Genomic DNA, 23,240 nt, shown 5'->3' with positions numbered 1-23,240 from the left:
GGGAAGTATTCCTTTGGTAAGATTTTGATCCTGGAATTTCAGCAGATGATGATAAATGCAATTAACAGTGATTAAATTAGATTGCTGTGCTGGCCTTATGGACTTGGAGGAAAGGCCAGGATTAGGCAGGCAAAGGAACAGGCTCAGTGCTTGGGTTTGTTCGGTGGGATTTTGTTCTAGTTTGTTTACTCACTAGAGAAAATCAGAGCTGGCCACTGCTCCATCCTGTTTATAGCTATCTTATATAAGAGAAGAACAACATTTTAAACTGGAGGTGGCTCCACATGGTAAGACCAAATGTGTTTCCTAACTCTGCCCCAAACCTACTGGAAAAAAGAGTGTGGGTCTTGGTTTCTTGGTTTTGTTTTGCCTTTTTTTCCCTTTAGCTGCAGGGAGTGTTAAAATTCATATTACCTCTTAATACACACACCCACTTGCTTATGAGTGCTATTTGCATCAGCACGCATTTCTTTCCCAGTCCTGACATTTTACAAGGCACAAAATACATAAAGAAGTGAAATTACTGCTTAATTTTCTGGTTTTTCCATAGGATTTGAACTAGTCCTTATTTCTGACACTTTATGCATTATTAATGCTAGCTTGTATTCCAGTTTGATTTTTGGATAAATTAATCCTTGATATAGGTCTATTAAAGACTTAATTTGTTATACCGATAGTTCAGGTATACATCAGAGATTAGGATACGCCATCATCTTGCAGCATAGGCAAACCTACCATAGGCTTTCACTGGTCTCTTTGGAGAGTCTTCCATGTTGTCATACCCTCGAATTGACCAGATTGTCACAAAAACTTCCCTTCCTCTGCTTCAGTCTTTCCATGAATTCCTTGCTCTGTCAAACAAGTCCAAAACAAAAAATCAAAGCTTGTGGGAAAAATTGACTTGTAACCTTCTAAACACGACAATGCAGTTCTAGTTGCCTGACAAGATTTGCTTTCCTTTTTTACAGTCTCCCATTACTATTTTACTGTGAAATGCTCATTTCCAGTCACAAAGGTATTTGAAGACTAACTCTTTGAGTAGTTATTAACTAAAAGGCCACGCACCTGAGCAGTGCTGCTCTGCAAATGTTGAATTGTCAATACTGTGTGTGATTTTCTTTGCAGCCTCAATTGGGTAAGTTGTCAGGGTTCACGTGCTGTTGTGAAGTGGTACTGATCCATAGTTCCTCCTTCTAGATGGATAGAAATTCAGTACTTTGGGACCCCTGAAATTAAGAGGAACATATGAAAGTGCGATGCATGTTATAGATGATTGTAAGAGTTCAGGGATGTGTTGTGTTTTGTAAGGCAGGTTCTACTTTGATAAGTTATAAAAATGACTGAATGACTCACAGCACAGTTATAATTATTCCCTAATGCTAATTATGCATCAGAATTATCTTAAACACTGTATCAAACATGGCTTGCATCTGCACTACCTGCATAACCATGAAACTGCATGTTCCCCAATATAAGCTTGCTGAGGGCCCTACTCCACTCATCAGGCCTTTTGAGGGTTCCTTTCTCACCTCAGCAGGCTCAGTGATTTCAGGAAGACTAATGAATATGTGTAAGAATGTTCATGACCAGTTTTATACTTTACTCTGTGGGGAACAACTTGAAAAACACCTCACAGCAAAGGTAGTGAAGTATTTATTCCTCACAGTCCTTCAATACTCACTGCAGACATCTGGGGACAAAAATGTACCTTTGTCTGCTGGTGTATAGCCAAAAGAACTCATCCTGCCTTGTGTGAAGATGTTTTGAGACTGTCATTCTTCTTTTTCCCCCAGCTTCTGGAAAAAACCAACTTGTTTGAGGAATCCGATTCTGCAGCTACAAAAAGCCCTTTGCATTTAGCTGTAAGTATGGGACTTGGGTAAAGTGTTTGATCAGCATCTGCTAGAATAATTCCTTAATCTCTGTCTTTGAAGCAAGTTTAATCATAGACTTGTTTTGAAGCTGGGAAAGGATGTACGTTTAGACGTAACAAACACAGGTTGTGGACTGGAATCGTTAATTATGTTTTTGGCAGTTGAAGCTCTTGGTTTGGTTCTTACTGATTGTGATACCCGGGTAAGAAGAAGACACAGACACTGAAGTGAAACTGAATGGAAGATTGCAACTTTTATTTATAAGTAGTTTATAAAGTTGGGGCCAGAGGTTGAGCCTGTGGTTCTGATCATGGATCTGATGTTCTGGAGATGAGTACAAAACGCTGTCTGGTACACACCCAGGTGCAGGGGGAAGCATGCTTAAACCCCAGCAGTGCCCTGGGAGTGTGCCACAGGCAACGGTGCGTGATAGTGGTGATGGCTGAGTGAATGGCTGCACAAGACAAACAGGAAGAAAAAGCCAGTTTTATTGTCCTTGCAAGGAGAGGAAGGGCTGTACAGTCTGCATGGCACCTTCAAGATAGATACCTCACATTGTGTCAAAGACCAGGTCATTGCAAGTTGTTTACTGAGGACAATTGTACTGAAGAAGAAAAGCTGACAACTGTGTCAGAGTATTTACTGAGATATGGGTTTCCTGTGCCCTGATCTCCTTTTGCTTTTCTTCTACTTTCGCCTTTGCTTTCCTTAAGTAGCTGTCTTGGTCTGACAGTGAAATGACTTTTTGCTCCCTGCACTGTGCTGTTCTTTTGAACTTTTGGCAATGGTCAGTAGCAGCAAGCTGCTGCCACCACTACTTACCCTTGAAATTCAGTGTCTCTGTGTTTCTCCATGTTTGCATTTCTCTTCTGTTTCATTAATTTCTTTATATAATTTTATATAATACTTATTTATATAATTATTTCTTTATATAACTCTGGTAATACTAATTATGTATTCATGTATAAATGAAAGAGGATGTTCTCTGTGAGTCTGTCAGTAATGAAAGCAGGGCAGTCCCTGCAAAGCTGAATGAAGCATTTCCAGTTTCTGGGGCTATCCACTGGGTTTCTACAATGTCACCTGTGTTCATGCTGTTGGCCCAAATAAGGCTGTAGGTCTGGAAGTGCATCTACTTGTCCACTGTAGCTGTTCTAGCAAATGATCCTACCGGCAGAAGTAATCCATGAAGCATCAGCTATAAACAGCAGGTCAAGTTTGTGTTTGTATTTGCACAAAAATCTGGATTGAGAATTGCTTTTGTCCAGTTGGAGACCAGCAGCTATGTTGAAGTTAGCACACAGTTAGGTGATGATCCATGCGACCTCTGCCCAGCATCACTCTAGTGAATGTGACTTTCAAAGCAAACATTTGCCTGACAGATACTGTAGAATGTGGAAAATGAACTGTTGGTTCACCAGTGCCCAGTTGGCAAATTGTTGCCTGAAGTTCCTCACGTTGGGTTGTATTAGAAGGTTAGAGCACTTTTCCTTCCCTAAACACGAGGAATTACTTAAGTTTCTTGGCTGTAATCCTTTCAAGTCAAAGAGAGAGTCATAAGGAATTGAGAAAACTGTAATTTCTGCTGTGTTCAGGAGGCTGTGACAATGATGGATTTTATTCTCATTTTACATGAAAGTTCTTCAAAGACAAGAGTTGTGTTCTTTACGTGACACATTTCATATTTCTAGGCCTATAATGGTCATCATCAAGCCTTGGAGGTACTTCTCCAATCTCTAGTAGATCTGGATATTAAGGATGAGAAGGGACGCACCGCTTTGGACCTGGCTGCATTTAGGGGACATGCAGAGTGTGTGGAAGCTCTCATCAGCCAGGGTGCTTCTGTCATTGTAAAAGACAATGTCACCAAAAGGACCCCTCTCCACGCCTCAGGTGAGTATGATCTTATGTTACACTTGTGGTATAAACCCTACAACCCAGAAGCAGTTACCTTTACCTACCTACTATTCCTACGCACATTTCTTCTAAACACAAGAAGGAGATTTTGACATGTACTGAGGACTGCTGCTTGTTTGCTGGAGGGGATCCTACATTTAACCTTGTATCTTTCATTTCCTTGTTTTCTTCTTCCCTCTGTCGCTGAGTTTCAGTCCCCGCTCACACAGCATCCTGTATTTTTCCACACCACTACTGCTCTGCCCTTACATGCTTGCATCTGCTTTACTTCACCCCTCTATTACCTTTAAGATGTGTGATGTTTCTCCTGTGACACCTTCTTTTAATGGTTCCTTGGCCACAAAATCAGGGGAAGAGAGAACACTTGCCTCACTGCTTCTCCTGGGGAAGAAAGGTTGAAAGTACAGGTAGGCTCTGACTGGTGATAAAATTATTCTGGTGTCCAAAGCTTTCATCCTTTTGCAGAGGCAACATAACAGAAATAAGCTCCCTTTCAGGCATTATCCTCCTCCTGAGCTAGCTTGTGAACTTGCTCTTGCTGGGAGTCTGCTCCACTCCTTGTGTGTTGAGTGTTAATAATGCAACATGCCTGATTAACTGCAGAATGTGGAATTTGCCATTTATTTAAAGGTTATTATTTATAGGTACCTGACAGGTAAATACGCAGGGGTGCCAAAGGGAACCTTGCTCCTCTGGCTGTTCATCGAGGGGCTCAGTGCAGCATAGCAGTGACCTCTAGTGGGAAGTAACATTAATACTTCATTGGACCACATTTTCAGGGCAAATTAATTTGCCAGTTAAGACAGGCTTGTCTTTCTGTTTATCTTTTAGTCTTGTTTGTATTAAAATACATATACACAGAATCATAGAATCACAGAAGGGTTTGGGTTGGAAGGGACCTTAAAGCTCATCCAGTCCCAACCTCCTGCCACAGGCAGGGCCACCTTCCACTAGACCAGGTTGCTCCAAGCCCCGTCCAGCCTGGCCTTGAACACTACCAGGGATGGGTCATGATGATGAACAGTGTGGCTTTGTCTGGTACATTATCTGTATAGCAGTGGTTCTGAATTGTTTAGACATCTGGTTACAGTGACATAGGTTTCTTGTCACAGCTGAGTTGTGAGGGTTCTGTAATACTGAGAAAAGTAAATGGTACCAAAGTTACTTGTTGCCGCTAGGTTTTTTAGCAGCTCTGACTTAAAATATAACTTTGTTGAAAAAATCTTTTGAATAAGATTCAGCAGATTTGTTCAACAGAAGGTGTTATTTTAATACGCACATTTCTTACCTTCATGCAAATTCCGATTGCGGGTTGTTTTTTTCCTATCTTTATTTTTTAATTGCCTGCATCACTGTCCTATGAGCGCCTTCCATGTATAAGCAGTAGGAAGATGCACCATAGACTTTTCTGGTCTGTGATAATTTTTCTTCTCGGATTAAAAACAACCCAGGGCCAGAAGGAAAATGTTCTTGAAATGTGCAGTGAAGCAAATTAAGTTAGGTGGGTAACAAAACAAAAGGCAAGGAAATTCTGCTCATGGGAATGATAGACGGATAAGGGACCATGTGCCTTAAGCAGAAGGAAAAACACTGCACAGGCAAGTTGAATGAACTCTTAGCAAAGGAAATTTGTCATTAATTTGGAGGTCTTCAAATGTGAGATAAGTGCACTTTGGGTTAATATCCATTAAGATGTAATTTTAGAAGCTTCCATTCAAGAGCTATGCAGAGTTCTGTGGAAATTAACTCTGAAGTAAAGCTCCTATCACCAGCTACTCCATAAGCCACTTGCAGCTGATGGGTTTTATTAGGCCGTTTCACAGCACTACTCTGTTTAGGAACAAAGAGTGATACCACCAGCTGGACCCTGCATGCTGCCACTACAGCTTTCAGTGGCTTTAATTTGCAGTGCAAGAGGTAAATTGGGATGTTTTGAGACCTCAAAGGGCGTTCCTGTGCAATAAATACCTTGCATATTTGCACACACAAAAATGAGTATCAGTGCAATGCAGTGCACTGGGAAGAGCCAAGGTGGCAAGCGTGCCTGTCCCCTGCATTCCTTCTAATTAAACAACGCAATGGCAGTTATGGCAGCCTGAGGTGGTGGATTGGATTACAGGATTCTGCAGAGCTCCATTCAGTGAGGGGATTTGTAACCTCAGTAGAGAAATCACCTAATGAAGTAGTTCTTTTTTCTGCCTAGCCCCCTGAGGACACAGACTGCCTCTGACCTCATCATACGGAGAATTTCCTTAGCCTAAATTATATGTTCCCTGTGTAATTTTATTACCACCAGTCTTTCCTCTGGCTAGCTTGGGGAATCCATTGCAAATGTTCCCCTAGGGTTAGTGTTGTAGCTCTGTTGGTCAAACTTAATATTCCCTGCAGGGTCTGTAATGCTTTGCAGTCACTGGGTCAGCTCCTGAGAGTTTCTGAGAGAGTCTGTTCTAAAGTTAATTTATCAAACCCCTTGTCAGACATTGGTGTGAACAAGTTATGATTTCTCTTCCTCCCACTAGGAGAAAGAACAGATCTCTTTTATCCCCTAAGCCAGTGACTCATCAGCCCTGCAGAACTGTTTACATGTTATGTATATGGCATCACTTAGTGGTAAATAGCTAAAAATGTCCTTTATTTGTCTGGTGAGAGCAACTAAGATTGTTTTTGGATGAGTTATTTAAATGTGATGTGACAGAGGTGGTGTCCAAGGGTTCTGCCTCAGCCCACGGGGTGTAGGCAGTGTGAATGCATGACTTGCTGTAATAAGAACACAATCTATAGCTACTGAGTACAGGAATTACTGGTTTTCAAAGAAGAAAATACCGATTTCTTCCGCCCATAAAAGGCTGAAGCCTTTAAGCCAGCTGACACACAGATGGGCTTCCTGTGTCAAGCCCTGCAGAACGTAGTAACTCAGAGCTGTGGGTTACATTTTAAAATGAAAATTCTATTTTTGAGATAGCTGTGGCTTCCAATGGCATTAAATGAGATGGAAAAACACAAAGAGTGTGCTGTGTGATGTGCTGTTACAAATATGACGTGTATGGTTGGTCATTCTGTGCGGATGCTTCGGTTTTCCTAGCAGCGCTGAAGAACTTGCTTGTACAGTGCACACAAGAAGCAAGAGCTTTGACCATGTACTTCCTGCTGTGGTCCCAAACCTTGTCACAAAAAGCCTTGTCTGCCTGCTCAGTCTGTGGGATTCTGAAATGCTGTCTGGTTTAGTAGAATCTTCTCGGTACTGAAAATCACAGTCTCTGCTTTACTCATGTGGAATTTTTGTATGTAAGGGAATTAATCCTTATCTTACTGAGGTCAGGGAAATAACAGCTCACCATTTCACATGCACAAGTTACACGACAATTGTGTGAATATTAGTTTCTTACACTGTGGAATATTTTGTTTATAAGAAAATTTCTTATCCATAAACATTCCAATAGAAAAAAATCTGAAATTAAACACATTTTAATTGAATATGCCTTTTTTTCTTCCTTTATAGTCATTAACGGCCATACACCTTGTTTACGGTTGTTGTTGGAAGTTGCAGACAACCCTGACGTGACAGATGCCAAAGGACAGTAAGTTTTATTTGTGATGGGTTTTTTTTCAGCTCTATGATTCAAACAGCATCTCGGATTTCTCACCAAAAATTGAAATACTCATTCCTGCACTTACCCTTATAGATTCTGGCAGAGATTATAAAGTACACATTCAGCTGACCTAAGCCATTTGGAAAGGATTATACATAAATCTTAGGCTCTGCATCATACATTAAACAATTGTTCGTAGATGCTGGGGAACAGATTCAATAGAAACTAACAAGCTCATGAGATGTTTCTATAGAGTCTTGCTCTTTCTCAAACATCGCCATTCCAGGGTTTACTTGGTATATCAGGCTGGCGCATTGGGACAGAATGTTTATTTGAGGTGACAACGTGCATCTGAGATGTTGCTACAAAAATTCTATTTCTCATTAAATGCCAGCTGTAAAGGGACAATAACTTATATTTCTGAAGTGAAAATATGGCTTAAATAGCTTAAAAAACTCATGTGGGGTGCCTGGAACATATCTGACTGTACATATGGTTTTAAATGGTATTAGTCTATCTAAATATAGAAGGAGAATAGATCTCTTTCAGAAACAAATGGAAGATACGTTAGTCCAAATTCTGTTTCCTCATGTCCCTTTTAAGCAATCATGCAGCACTTGCACAAGAAACGCTTTGGGTGGTTCTTATCTTGGTGGCTAGCAGGAACATTCATTCACAATGCTTGGATATTGTAAAGCTAATGGAGGTGACAGTTATTAAGACAGTTATTAAGACAAAAGATTTTGTTTTGAATAATGTTGCTCTGTAAATGGCTTACAAATGAGTTTGTATTTCAGTCATGGTAGTTGGTTGTTAAACATCTTAATAACTTCATACAAAAGGTCTTCACTTGGGTGTTACATAGACAAGTGTAGAGAAAGAAATAGGATTGTGCTTAGGAATGGAGAGAAATGCAGGGCTTCCTGATCCCTCTATTCCTGTAAGTTAGCATTAGGAAGTAGCATGTAATTTTATAACTGTGAGTGGTTTGGTTTTGTGTTTTTCTAGAACCCCACTGATGCTTGCAGTGGCATATGGGCACATTGATGCTGTTTCTTTATTACTTGAAAAAGAAGCATCTGTAGATGCAGCTGATCTCCTGGGATGCACAGCTTTACATCGAGGGGTGACTTAATTTTTATGATTCTTACTTGTTTTACTGTGACTACAACTCACTCATAAAGAGAGAGATAAATGTACGTAGGAAATACTGTAAATGATTGGAAACATAACCATGCACGGTCAATGCGGTGAAAAGCAGGACAGATCCACTCTCAGTAATGCTCTGCTTTTGACTTTCTTTCATGTTTGCTTCAAGTGATTAGCTGAAATACTGATTAGACCATTTTTTCTTGGCTCTAGACACTTTACAATAGCAATTGTTATTCTTAGAACCAAGCACCTATGAATTCTGAAAATAATCTCTTTAAAAGAACTGCCCAGTAGTTACTCCCTTTTTCTTGGGTAGATGGTGTAAATAACCTAAAGCACAAGTTTTTAATAGAGGCAGTGAAACTTGAGGCACATCTTTGCTGGGAGTCACCTTCTTAGCCAATGTAAAGTTGAATGCAAGAGGTGATACTTACACAGAACTCCCTGGCAACTGCAGTGAGCAGTTCAGCTTACGAGCACATAATAAAAGCTATGGCAAATGCTCTGTATTGATAGCAGTGTGTTAACATACTCAGGACACCAAAGTTAACTTATATATGATAAAGAGGTCACTGATACAGTAGCTGGACAGCTGTAAAAACAGCTTTTCTGCAATTCTTCTCTCACATTCATACATGGTTTTGAGAAGTCAGACTCAGGTTTTCTGAACTTCACCCCTATTTCATCTGTTTCCTTAGTCTTAAACTCCTCTTTATTTTTGTACCTCACTTAGTGGAGTCACTTCCACAGCCAGCCTTTGAAAGACAGTGCCAAGTGTATTTCAATGTATCAGTTATAGGTACTCATGGGAGAAAAGGAGCTTTCATTTCTGCCTTCTGAATCCCATCCAGGCCGTCTCATGTTCACAGGCATCAATCCTATTCCATATTTCCTGCAAGAATCTGTATTATGTCAACTTCTTACTCATTTTTCTGTTACCAGATTATGACCGGGCATGAAGAGTGTGTTCAGATGCTGTTAGAGAAAGAAGTATCTATTTTATGTAAAGATGCCAGAGGTAGAACACCTCTGCACTTTGCTGCAGCTCTGGGTCACGCCACTTGGCTGAGTGAATTACTGCAGATAGCACTTTCAGAGGAAAACTGCAGTTTGAAAGATAATCAAGGTTATACACCGCTGCACTGGGCTTGTTACAATGGTAAGGTTCTCCCTGTGGGCTTAGTTCAAATGTGGCCTGAGTTTTAGGGAAGCAACCGGACACTTTGAGAAGCTTGAAATGAAGAAGCAAATTATCTCTCCTCTACCTGCTCTCCATAGGTAGCATTTGTTTGCCCTTCAGATCAGAAGCCAGGGAAATTACAGCATTACCTCCCAGGGGCTTTGCAGTTTATCTAATCCCTGTCACAGGAGGCCAGGGTGAAGTTCTGGTTTTACTGATGTCAATGATGAAATTGATTTCTGTGGGGCCAGGAATGCTCCTTTAAGGAGTCACCTTCTTATTTATTGATGTGAGACACCACATGAATAGATGGCTATTCTGAACTGATTATTCTAAACTGGATCATCTGATCTTGTTGCTAAATATGAGGACAAAGCTTCTCAGTATCATAGAATCATAAAATAGTTAGGGTTGGGAAGGACCTTAAGATCATCTAGTTCCAACCCCGCTGCCATGGGCAGGGACACCTCCCACTAAACAATGTTGAACCATGTCATCAACGAAGATCATCTTTGGAGATGCATAAAGCAACTTACAGAACATCCCTTAAAAGAGAGACTGTTTTTCCCTTTTTTCTCAATAAGTGCTAATATTAGCTTGGATCTGTTTATTATTTTATCATATAAGAACTTATATACACATTGTGTTCAACTTGGAACTTCAAATATTAAATTCTAATCTGTATAAACCTAATATGAATGAAGTGAATTACCTGTGTCTGATCTCTTACAGGTCATGAAAACTGCATAGAGGTACTATTGGAACAAAAATTTTTCCGCACATTTTATGGTAATAGCTTCTCCCCATTGCACTGTGCTGTGTAAGTAGAAACGTCCACTACCTAACGCAGATCTGTTGGTTTAGGATATGTCTGGAAGAAGTAGCAGTATGAGAAGAAAGTCATGCTTTTTTGAGGTTATTTTAAGGCTGATCATTAAATTGTCCTGATGCTTCTGCTGAGAAAGTGGCAAATAAAGAGTATTTTGGCATAAATGTCATTTATTTAAGCTTTTTGATAAAATATCAACTTACAATTAAATAGCTGCATTTCTGCTCCCTTTCTAGTTTCTTTTCCCTTGCTGACAATTACACACCTATGCCTTTTTTTCACACAGGGTGGAGCTTTATAGCTCTTCCTTTCTTAGACCATGACTTGGGCTATAGTGCCTTAGTCTGTGTATGTATTGAGCTTTTGAGGTTCCTTTGAAAGCCAGCAGCTGAAAGTTAATATATTGGTCAGAATCAAGGCGATTCTTTTTTAGCAATAGAAACAAAGCCTTAATGAAGGACTTCGAAACAAGCATCTGTCACACTAGAATTGTGTTTTGTGCAGGCCATACTTTTGCCAAGACATCCTAAACTGAGTGTTTTCCAGTCTGATTTTCCTCATGGTCTTTTTCCCTTCTGAGATAATCTCATGTCTTAAAGGTTTGGTACTTTTTACTCAGATCCTAGCCAAAGGGACCAATCAGATTTAGAGGCGAATTCTATATCCAAAGTTCTTATATTACTTATGAACAACAAAAAGGTGGTGGCTATCATGAGTTATGCCTATGCTTATTAAAACATGAAAGCATATAGAAAGCACTGCTTTTATTCTGCTTAAAACAAAGTTCTTTGTGGCTGAAAGATAGTATTTGAAATCTGAATTTCAAATGATGGCTTTGAAAAAAGCGCCTTGACCGAGTGCTTTCCAGATCCATGTGTATTTGACATGTAAACTAAAAGATTTTAAGATACTAAGGTTTTAATGCTAGGTTTGTGCAGCACTTTCAGTTACCTTTTTGAGTTACCATAGTGAACTGCAGGATCAACTTTGCTTTAGAGATTGAAATCCATAGTAGCAGGTGTAGTTTGGTTAAGTGGAGAGATGATGAATATTCAGAAATGTGACTGAAAGCATTAAGGCAAAGGTATGTTAGGATAACCAGTAAAAAATATTAATGGGAAGTGAAGGGAATTAATATTGTAAAATGGGTAAAGATGAAGATGTTTTACCTTTCTGAAAATACTTCTTCTTTGGCAGAATCAATGATCATGAGAACTGTGCATCACTGCTCATTGGAGCCATCGATGCCAGCATTGTCAATTGTGAAGATGACAAAGGAAGGTAATAGTTTCTTAAACAAAATGCATTTCATAAATCCAGCTAGTATTTTTCATAATTCTTTCTGAACCTTTGAACTATCTTGGTTGAGCTAAGACTTGCCATGCTGACTCTTTCAGAGAGCAGTTTACACTGCAACAAAGTTAAATGGTGGCTCACTTGAAGCAGGAATACTACAAAAGTACTCAGTTTCATAGTACATATGAAAAGAATACAGAAGAAACAGTATTTTCCTTGTGCAGAACATCCATGACTGCAGGCTGTTTCCCTGAACCTGTTTACTTTGTTAAATGTTCAAACGTTTATCTTTGCTAAATGGAGTGATACTGTGTACACATGGGAAAGTGTTTCATGAAAAGCTTTAATGTTATGTTGGCATTCGCTGAGTGCACAACTGAAAACATCTGTGCAGCAAAACAGTACAGATAAAGCAACACATACACATTCAGCCAAACCCTTAATTTGTCACATTAATAATGTCCTCACTCTGTGTGTGTGTATGTATATATATATATCTTTAATGAAAATTGCTGAAATTCTAAAAATGGAATACTCATTTTTTAATTAAAACAAATTCAAGACCTTCAGTAATGATGATTACTAACTCTTGTGAGGCTAAGACCATCTCACCTTTTCTGATAAGCAAAACCTGATGTATCACTATGAGCTGGGCTCTGTACCAACTTTAATCTGTATTAGTCATGCTTCAGGCTCAAAATGCCACAGGGAGACAGTGTCTCAGCCTTGTGAAAACTGATAACCTTCAAAATGGATCGAATTCTTTCTGCCTTTATATTAATGCTGTTGTTGTGCAGCATCTTTGACTATAACTTAAAATACTTTAGGTTTTTTTAGCAATGGATCTGTTCTTTTCTAATAGTTCTTCCCATCTTAGGCTTGTTAAAAAAGTAAAATCAGATGGATAAGACTGCAGGATTACACTGCTTTTCATGTTACACAGTATGCTCTGTTAAATAAATATGCTGCTAATACGAGGTTCTGAGATTTTCCACACTATCATATCCATCTCCTGCTTCCCTGTTTTTAAAATTGGTACTGCACCAGGACAGAGACTGTAACTATTATTTAACTTATTTCAGCTGCTGCTACTCTATAGCTTTCCCATGGTGATAACTTCAAGTTTTGTAGGAAAATAAGTTAAAAATGGCTTGCACTTCCAGGTTCATGGGCAGGTAATCAAACAGGAATATTGCCATTCCTTAGCAACAGCTGTGGTCGTGTTACTTTCCCCACAGAACACCCCTTCACGCAGCAGCCTTCGCAAATCACGTGGAGTGCCTCCAGCTCCTCCTGAGTCACAGCGCACAAGTGAATGCTGCAGATCACGCAGGGAAAACACCACTCATGATGGCAGCTCAGAACGGTCACATAGGTGCTGTAGGTGAGTACATCCTCTGTTTGTCTCAAAGGGTGAATGCTACTGCAGTGACTATCCCAAATAAGTAATCATTTTTTTCCCATGAAAACAAAGGAAAATAAATTATGTGGCTGTCTCTGAGAAGCTACTTTTACATCCGTAAATATATTTCTTTTCCTCCTCAGCCATTGTTTCTCACAGACTTGGTGAACATTTACAGGAACAGATTTGTGTCTTACTTCCTCCTAAGAGCACACTGGAAGGAGCATGAGGGGAGCAGTAATTCTATTCCCTTGTTTACTCCCTTGATTTTATGGAGCAGTAAACCTGCATGTGTGAAAAACATTATGTAACCTTTTCCTCTGCTCCGTTATGGGAAGTCCTATGCTTCAAACGGCAGCTATCAGCAGCTGCTTTTCCCAGGCTAGACTATATACTACAGGTGTACAGATTAGGATCATACTGGTTTAACAGAATTCCCTTTTCTCTAGCTTCGACAGCACAGGCTGCTGAATTCTTTATATCCGCTTAGTCCTCTCAAAGCAGGAGCCACAGCTGTTCTCAGGAGAAGGTGATTCAGGCAGAACTTGCTGATCTGCAAATGGGGAGGTTCATAAATAAACTTCAAAATGTACATGTTTTTGTACATGTTTGATGGTTTGGGGCACAGTGAATGAACTATTAGCTCTGCCCTTGCTTGCTGATTAACTGCACAAGATTAGTCTGTTCTCATTCATTATTTCCATTTCATGTTCATAAAGCTTACATCACATAAAGGCTTAACTGATTAGCGTTCATGCACACATATACTGAAATAGTAATTTTTTCCCCTGTATTTCTACATGTTTGTCTGTCCGTCGGGTTTGTCCATTGATTTCTGTTCTACACTTCAGACTTTTTGGTGAACATTGCCAAGGCTGACTTGACATTAAAAGATAAGGAGTCGAATACGCCTTTGCACTTGGCTAGCAGTAAAGTAAGTTGAAGATCTCTGTATGCTTCTATTCTTGTCACTGTCTGTGTGTGTGTTTATGCTTCTAAGATTTTCTCCTGCAATGGAAATGTGGTGATTAAACTTGTGGCGAGGAAGAGAACATTGTTCCCAGCTTTTTCTCAAGTCTGCATTAAAGTTTTGTAAATTGAGAGACATGGGTGCCTCTTATGACAGCTGAAACATAAGGACATAACACTAAAAGAAGTAATGGAAAACTCTCTCAGATTTTACCAAATGATCTCACTGTAAACAGCATAGCTTCTGTTACTCTCCAATTTCTGTGGAAGAAACCCAAAATCTTCTCTTAATGGAGTAGCAGTAAAACTAGAGGCACTGATAAGATTGGTGGTGGTGTCTCCTCCCACCCTTTCTTCCTCTTACTTCTGATTCCTATTGCTGTTTTTGCAAGAAAAGTGCCCAATGAATTCCCTCTTCTGAGCCTTTTCGTTTGCTCCGAGCTACAGATTCAACTCCAGTGCAATAGTGTTACTCCAGTTTCTGCAGATACTGAATCTGGATACTGCCTCACTGAATTCTCAAGGTCTGTCAGACAGCTATTCACGTGCCAGGGCTGCAGGCTCAGCATCTGTGACCTGCTGTGCTGAAACAGTATCAGAAAGAAGGCCTGTATTATTTCCACAGTTGTGTTGTCAGAGCTCTCACACTGAAGGGATTTTGCAGTAGCTTATCAATAACACAAAGGCTTTTAAAGACCCAGAAAGTACAGTATTCATTTCTGAGATTAAACCATCTCTATGTTACTATAGTTCTAATGTAGTTATAATAAATAATCCATTGAATGGCTCTCAAGAGAAATAGTAATCTTCTGAAGAAGTGAATTCATCTATAAGGAATGAAGGATTGAATGTGTAAATTTCTAAATGTGCTAAAGCATCCTTGCAGTGGCACTTCATAAACGGTATTTTACAGCTCCTCCAGTTCACCTACTACATATCCATATAAACTGTGTACTGTGTTTTGTATTTCAAATTGAGTTAAATTTCACTTTTATATGTAGAATTTTGTTTGTCGCAGTTTCACATTCTTCAGCAAATTAACACTATTTTTCCCTCCCCCAACTACAGGGTCATGAAAAATGTGCCTTGTTAATACTTGACAAGATACAAGAACAGAGCCTTATTAATGCAAAAAATAATGCATTGCAGACGTAAGTATAGCCTGATCCTCTCAAGTTCACTTGACTTACAACAAGATTCCAATTTCACATTTCAAATTCATGTCTCAGATTTTTTCACTGAACAAAAAAGTCAATTTCTGATTTATTTTTTTTTTTTTAGTGTTTGCCCTTGACAAGACAAGATTCATACTGCATTTTCACTTTTGATTCCTTTGATGCCATTTCTATACATGGTCTGGTGGAAAAATTATATGGGGTCATTTATTTGAAGACTGTATCGAAATGTCTGTTAATCATGTGACTGTGCAAGTAGACATCTGGCATTTCCTAACTTTTTGAGTTATGAATTATTTAGATTTTTTTGGGGGTTATGAATTATTTAGATTTAAGGTGGTACATTTAATTTTCAGAGTTTTTTTTAGGTGATATTTATGTACAACTGCCATCCATGCCATCTATTATCAGGAGAGTTAAAACCAACAATATCCTTACTCCAGCTGCAACTATTTGACTAGTATGGGGGAATTCCATTGTAGAAGGTTCAACACAAGTTTAGGTGGCAGATCATCTACTGCTTGCAGAAGAATTCATTCCATCTCAGCTCTTTTTTCCCCCTTCCAATATGAAATTCGTTTTCCTCTCCTATTAGCTGCCTCCAGAAAGGAGCACTGGGTGTCCACCCAGGAAAGAAGCAAACCGATGGTTATTTTTAATTTCCAGTGGCTCTGTGTTAACAAGAGATTCATAATACAAGGATATAAAGGCAATATAATGACTCTGAGCAGTCTGTAGTAGCCAGAATTAAAGATGGAGCAAAGGCATTTCTTCAGTGTCAGATTAATTTTCCTATAAAATTTCAATTGTGTTCTGCAAACAGTGGAAAAAATTAGAGTTATTTTTAAAGAAAGCCTTTAGACTGGAAAGGTATTAAGCAATCTTTATGTATGTAAAAGTAATATTTGTCTTGCACATATATTTTATAGATGTGACACATTATGATTATTTTAAAGGCTGCAATATAATTTAATGTCTACAAATGACTAATGTTCCAAAGAAGGAAAACATTGTCTTTAAGTATTACCCAACTATTTTTAGAAAGTATTTTAAATTGAAGGTGAATTTAGTTGTTATGTTTTTTGTAGACCTCTCCATATTGCTGCACGAAACGGCTTAAAGATGGTGGTGGAAAAATTGCTAGCCAAAGGGGCATGTGTTCTAGCAGTAGATGAAAATGGTAAGTAAATAATATACTTCAACAATTTTCAGTAGACCTAGCAGGTAGCTTTACAACAGACAGAAGCAATAGACTTAAAAGCTGATGATAGACATCATTGATGCTTTTATCCCTCCAAGAACAGACAATGAGTTGTGTGAGTACCTATTAAAAACTGTGTGAGTACCTATTAAAAAAAAATAAAATAAAAGATACTTTTTCTTTAATATGAAAATGTATTCTAAACATCACAGTGGTCCCTTTTACTGTTCATTTTGCATGTACTGCCAACAGCTAGTCTTTTTTAATGCTTGAGTGCAGTGGTAACTTGAATTTCCTAAACATGCAAGTGGCACCGGATAATTCTGACGCCTTGCAGAAGAATTAAGGATTATGCATTCAATCAGCGCATGTTTAAATGGGTAGGAAGAAAACCATCACCATATGTTTGATTGTGTCCTAGTTCATTCTGAGATCAAAGCTTGTGCTTACCAATTGTGTGACCTAATCCAAGATGCAAGTAAATTACTGTGGCTTCAAAAAATACATGCTTAGTTAATAAAGCCAATAATTTTGTTTCAGATCTCAATGAAGTCCTTCCCCAAACATTATAAAGCCCTTAGGGGGCTGTGCTTCTAAATTAATGTTTTCAAAAATGTCTTCCTGAAATAAGCTAGTCTTTCTTACAATACTTGACATTAATGTAACAATTCAGTACCTCCATCTCCCATATCTATAAAATAACAATAATAATACCCATCACTGCAAGAAATTTGAGATCAATGGATGAAAAGAACTGAGTGGTGAGTATGCTACCTAGATATACTTGCATGAATGAGATCCACCAAAGTCATCTGACCATAACCTCATTTTAGAGACAGGGGACAGAAAAATTAACCAGACCAGCTTCTAACCACAGCTTTTATCATTAAAACTGTGCATACAGATCCAGCTAATTTGCACATATGTAATGAATAGAAATTGAGTTTAAATTTTATACATATTTAGTTTTTGTAGGGACAACTGCATATGCAGTTTAAAAGACAGAAATTTAAGTACAGTCTTAGCGTAAGTACAACTGTAAAGCTTGGACCTCAGTGGAAGAGGAAACTTCACTTAGGATATGCATACCCTGTAGTCAGTGCTTAAATACAGGTAGTTTGCTATGAAACTACACAATGTAGGTGAGTTTGGGTAGGTTTGTCCACCAAACTCACCTACATTGCAGGTGTTCTTGGCTTACTGGAAGCAGTAGGATATCAGTAGTGGTCACTGCCTCAAATTACTGTTGCTGCTGCACCTAAGATTTAGCCATCTGGAAAAGAATTTGTTTGCTGTTAGCATAAAGCAGGCTTTGTTGGAAAGTGCTGGAGTACTACACAGCAGCCTGTGAAATGTATAGACAGCAAGTGTAATCAGCATACTGGTTTCCAAGGTTTATATATATATGAAGAGCTGCTTGAGGGGCAGCGCTAGGGCAGGAGCCAAGTTATAGTAGTGAAGACAAACTTCACTGGCTCCCCAGTTCTTTGTTTTACTGACATCTCTATACTGTTAATTTGTATTTAAATCATGTGCTGTGCTTTCTGAATACAGTTGTTCTTCCAATGTAATGTAAATTTGGGTAACATCCATGTAGCCATACCTGCTAAACAAGTACCACGTGTACTAGTCTAATTCTTTTCTAATTCCTAAATAAACTGCTTTCTGAGTACTCAACTGATACTCAACTTTTAAAGACTGATCAGTCTTTAAAATACTTTGCTTTTACTTCAAAATATTTTTAAGCTAATATCTTTCATGCTCTGATGAAAGTCGTTGTTCTCAGAATGGGACTTGTTCATACGCACAGAAACTGAAGCCAGTTTCTGTCCCTTTTGCTGTATTCCCCGTGTTCTGTATTCATCATACTGTCTGTGCTGTAGAACTGTGTTTAGCAAGTGCTTTTATTCATATTGTGAAGTCTGTTTGCTGCCTGATTTTCAAAATACAGTGCTTGTTGTGGTCACAATGATTTGAATGCTCCATGAAGTGTGTATTTTCCCAGCATGTCTAATTTAAAGTAAGTAACATACCCCTATTGCCTGGCATGATTGTAACTGAACATACATCTCCCGCTTACAACGTCACCTAGAGATGTATATGAGGAATGCTCAGTGCCATTCTCAGTACCCTTCGTACTAACCATTGCCTTGTCTGCATTTGTGCCCAGGTCATACGCCAGCCCTGGCTTGCGCTCCTAACAAAGACGTGGCTGACTGCCTGGCACTCATTTTGGCAACCATGATGCCTTTTTCTCCTTCCAGTTCAATGACGGCTTTCAACTTCGTTTGTTTTAAAAAAGACAATTTGGGCAGGACACACCTCTGCGATGGCTCCAGCATGGGTAGCATTAACTCTTACAATAAGCCCTTAAGTAACAACATAGGAACAGAGGATGGGTACAATGAAAATGATTCAGATTCTGAAACATTTTGACTTTTTGGTATTCAGAAACTTCTTTTTCATTATTGTTTCATTTCAGCTTTATTTCTGTCTTTTTAAACAGCTTAAATCCCAAGGCCATATTCTCAGCTATTACTCTTGACAAGTAGGTATCGAAAGATTTGTAGTGTTATAAGAATCAAGCCTTTAAATAACTAAGTTAGAGGGGTTTACTGGAACATATTCCCATTGATGTTCTGCAGCTTTTCAGATTCCTGGTGTTTTCTTTAGGCCCTAAGTGCCCCTGTGGAAAACCTCTACCTCTTATTTTAAGTAGAAAAAGAGAAAATGCCTTTTTTCTTTTTGACAGCACAAATAAACAGGGAACTGTTTGTAAGTTCTTACATGTTTTAGCTGTACGTTTAGTACACAGACATATTTCCAGCATAGCTTTCATAGGTTTTAGCATCACCCCTTTCCTATGTGTGTCTGTTTCCTGCTTCCAGGGGCTCTGTTAATTAGATTTATTAATTTTTGTTTTACACAAACCAAAGGTAAAGTTGTAAATCTTAAAACCACCTGTATTACTTTTCTACAGGAAATGAAACCTTTTGCATTCTGCATGTATTAAGCACTTAAACGTACAGAGGCACTTTTCACAGTTCTTAGTTGCAGCACACAATGAGAAAAATATAGTTATTAACTCTTAAGGCCAAATTCTACTTGTCTGACCCTATTTCCCCACAGATATTAGTGGAACCACTGGTATAAAATGAAAATCACTTGGCCCTTATATTTTTTCAATTCAGCACAAACATATACAGTTTATTTGCACTACAGAATTAGGGTCATTAGATGTTTCTGTCACCTGAGCCATTAACCATGAATCTCATATCAGAAAAAATAAGGGGGGTTGAGGATGTGAGGAATTAGGTGTAGGTAAAGGTGTTTGTAAAAGTTGATAATGACTTGCCAACTTAAATGGATTTTTTTTCCTCTTCTATACTTAAATAACTTATTTTTACTGTAAACAGTATCAAATTTTAAAATACTTTTAACAGTGTTTGGATTAACAGAGCAAAGGTAAAGCAATGAAAGCATAACACCAAAAGCTGAACTACCAAACACCAGAAAACATGGCAGTGTACCGCGCAGGGATTGGAGATACATGCTAAAAAAGCCTATTGTCACCAGCTTTTAAAGCAATGTCAACTTTGTGAATATGTTTACTCCTTCTGCCAAAGTTTCTAGGTCAAATGGACCACGACCCTCACCTGCAACAGATGTACAAAAGGAAGAATGAGACTTTGTAAACAAAACCAAACTAAACAAAAAGCTATCATGAACTAATCAGCTGTACCAAGAGGACCAAAATGCTTCAGTAATTACATGGAAGACTTTGCTACTTTTATTTTTTTCTTCAAATGTGAGTGACATAATGAACCAGTTTTTTCTAAACCATAAAAATAGAAACTTTTGAGGTAATGAGTAGTCTTGACTGAATTTTACATTTTATGACGCAGGTTTCAAGTTGACATTTGTAACTGTTGATGTGTTGACCACAGTTCGGGTTGGTTTTCTTTCCAGACTAAATAATATGTTCATATACTTTTAATGTAAATGTGTTTATATTTATTTGAAGTGAAACAAATGCCCAGGAAAAAATACCTATGGCTTGTTCTCCTAGTTAGCATTTGTGCATATTATTTGGCATGATGCGAAATGAAATGTGAATCTAGGCAAGACTCATACCCTGAGTAGAAAAAGGAAGGGCTGATGCACTTTGGGAGAGTGCCCGTCTTCTTGTATGGAATGCAAAGATTAAGTCCACAGGCTATACTGGTATAAAGCAGAAAGCAAAATACGTTCCCTCATTTAAAAGCAAGGCAACTGAAAGAGCACTGTACAGTGACAGGAGAAGGCAAGGGTAGTGTAGCATGGAGTCAAGGTGTTACACCCAGGCTTTCTGCAGAACTATGTATGTGCTGGGAGAATGAGACAAGCGTTCTCAGTACATGCTTTTGGCAGGGTAAATTAAAAGTAAGGGATTTTTATTTTAATTGCTGTTTTTAGCCGTGTTCCATTGAATTGTTAAAAATCTATTGGCAGATTCCAGTTCTTTAATTAGGAAAGAGATTAATTTTGCCTTCCTAAAATGAATAGTTTCCTTGAACGTTAACAGATTTCCAAAGTTTACAACAAAAAATCACAAGGGATAGTGTCTCTAAAGGTGAACATTTCTTTTCCCTCAACTCTCTATTTTCTGCAGCACAATGATGGAGCATCTGAAACCCCTGTTTTCTCCTCAGAGATAGCACAGAATAGCATTCTTCTGATTGATTTTTGTCAACATTTTCCCTTTTAGAAGTTGCAAAATAGCAATAACCACCTTACTCTAAGCACTGAAAATAAGAGATCAGTTGTTTAAAGTTTTCAGTGGTGTCTTCATCCTAAATTTTGCTTTTTTAATGTGGAATGATGTCACTGAAAACAAATAAACAAATGGGAAATGGCTGCCACCCATCTAATAGCAGGATCAGCCTTTTAGACTTATTGTAACCAGAGATGTAGGTAGGCTCCTTGGCAGGATTAGTGGTCTCACACAAGTTACACTCTCCTACATGAAGTTGCTTCATTAGGAGAAAACCAGTCCTCTTTAGAAACAGGATGATGTATTATTTTAAGCAGCCATTTGAAAAACAAAAATAAATCAGTATTTTTACTTGCTATTATACAGAGTTACTGAAAATATTTCTGTATATTTGCAATACCTGGTAGTTGCATAGTGCAACAAGTGCTGCCTCTTAATGATGTATTCAACATTATAAAAGCATAGGTGCTTACTGAATTACTTTGATCCTTCTAGGAATCAAATCTAAACTGATAAAACTTTTCTGAAACAAACAGTGATCAAAGTATGCAATATTCCCAAAATCATAGAAATAGGTAATTTGTTAGCATCTTTAAGGCATTGTGAAAGTCATGTTTTGAGTATGCTGTATTTAGGAGGAAAACTGTCATGAGCAAGACATTTGGAAGTACTCAGTATTGGCCTCTCCCACATCTCATGTGAGTTACCAGAATCCCTTTTTTGGTATGCTGGTACATTAATCTGTAATATAATTTATCACATGTAGAAATACATTTGTAATTTATGGCAGGTATTTAAGCATGGGTGTCATTCTGCTCTTGTAAATAATCACCCTGCCTTTCTGTGGACTTTTTACGAGAGTAATCATACGTAATTGTTGCACTTAACCCTGGATCCTGCAATTTACAGTATGTGGACAACTTACGTGTCTGCACCAAGCAAAGGTTATTTGGGGAGGCCCAGCCATCTGCCCAGGTGTATTAGCAGGATCGTTTCATCCTGTGTTTTAACCACAGCTGCAGGTGGAATCCATAGCAGGATGGGGTCCCAAGTCTCTCATAAATACTGAGTTACAACCTCTGGACTGCCTGAAATTGCTGTGAAATAGCTCAGGGGATTTCTGTTCATTGCTATTAAAAGGGCACCATAATGTGTTTGGTACTTTTATGCAGTAAATAACTGCCAGATTATTGAGTTAGAACAAACACATGAAATGAATTGTTTATCCATTGTACTGTTGAGAAACTTGGTTATGTATCTTGAGGATGATTTTAAAAGAAAAAAATTGTGATTTTTATTCTTAGTCATGTAAGGAATATTAGAGTGCCTTTTTATATTTGTGTAATATGGAAATGTTTTGTGAAACTTGTCTTTTTTTTTTTTCCACTTGAGTGTTATAAAAGCAATATATTACCAGTAAATTTTCATTTCAGACCTTCTTTGAATGTATAAAGTGTTTCTTTTAATATGTTCTACCTGCATTGAAATGAAAATTAATATGCTAAATTTCTATAGGAATAATGTATAATTTTTGCAGTGCTGAAAATGCTTTCTTATTACACAAAAAGTAAACCTTAGGTCAGTGTTATAGGAAAGGGCGTTTTAAACTAGTGACAATCTGAGTGTTTGTACAAAATGTAATTTTATGCGTTTCTTATGCAGTGATCTACATATTAAAGCCAATATCTTATGTTTTGTAGGTTTTGTCTTATATTTTATGCTTTAGCATGTGCAATATATCTTTACAAACCATGGTGAAACGATCTGGTGCCAGTGTTATATTTTGCATAACATTTGTAATAAACAATATAAAATATTGTTTGATGGTTTCAGTGGGATTTTGTTGCTATTGTTTGCTTTTGTAAATTGAAGTGTAAGGACTTGGGTAAATGTCACATTTGA

The 23,240-nt window shown here is 38.2% G+C and overlaps 1 protein-coding gene across 14 annotated transcripts in view; it reads left to right on the top strand.

Annotated features, from left to right (window-relative positions):
• ANKRD44 (ankyrin repeat domain 44) overlaps positions 1-20,653 on the top strand; it is a 139,911-nt gene extending 119,258 nt beyond the window's left edge. For 10 of the 14 annotated variants that reach the window (XM_062619676.1, XM_062619677.1, XM_062619680.1 and 7 more), the window contains 12 exons: positions 1,794-1,862; positions 3,566-3,767; positions 7,291-7,369; positions 8,390-8,507; positions 9,476-9,692; positions 10,446-10,533; positions 11,740-11,823; positions 13,077-13,222; positions 14,092-14,174; positions 15,278-15,360; positions 16,473-16,564; positions 18,756-20,653. In XM_062619676.1, the coding sequence (XP_062475660.1) occupies positions 1,794-1,862; positions 3,566-3,767; positions 7,291-7,369; positions 8,390-8,507; positions 9,476-9,692; positions 10,446-10,533; positions 11,740-11,823; positions 13,077-13,222; positions 14,092-14,174; positions 15,278-15,360; positions 16,473-16,564; positions 18,756-19,021 (1,527 nt within the window). In that variant the 3' untranslated portion in view covers positions 19,022-20,653. Of the gene's footprint in view, positions 1-1,793; positions 1,863-3,565; positions 3,768-7,290; positions 7,370-8,389; positions 8,508-9,475; positions 9,693-10,445; positions 10,534-11,739; positions 11,824-13,076; positions 13,223-14,091; positions 14,175-15,277; positions 15,361-16,472; positions 16,565-16,893; positions 16,966-18,755 lie in introns of all 14 variants that reach the window. The other 4 variants (XM_062619685.1, XM_062619684.1, XM_062619682.1 and 1 more) reach the window with 2 other exon arrangements.
• Positions 20,654-23,240: the final 2,587 nt, after the last annotated feature.

Source organism: Pezoporus occidentalis, unplaced genomic scaffold, assembly GCF_034315485.1.
Source record: "Pezoporus occidentalis ecotype Australia unplaced genomic scaffold, CSIRO_AGI_Poc_V1 ctg213, whole genome shotgun sequence".
Lineage (NCBI taxonomy): Eukaryota > Metazoa > Chordata > Aves > Psittaciformes > Psittacidae > Pezoporus > Pezoporus occidentalis.
The sequence above is the reverse complement of the archived record's forward strand: the minus strand, read 5'-3'. Positions and strand labels throughout refer to the sequence as shown.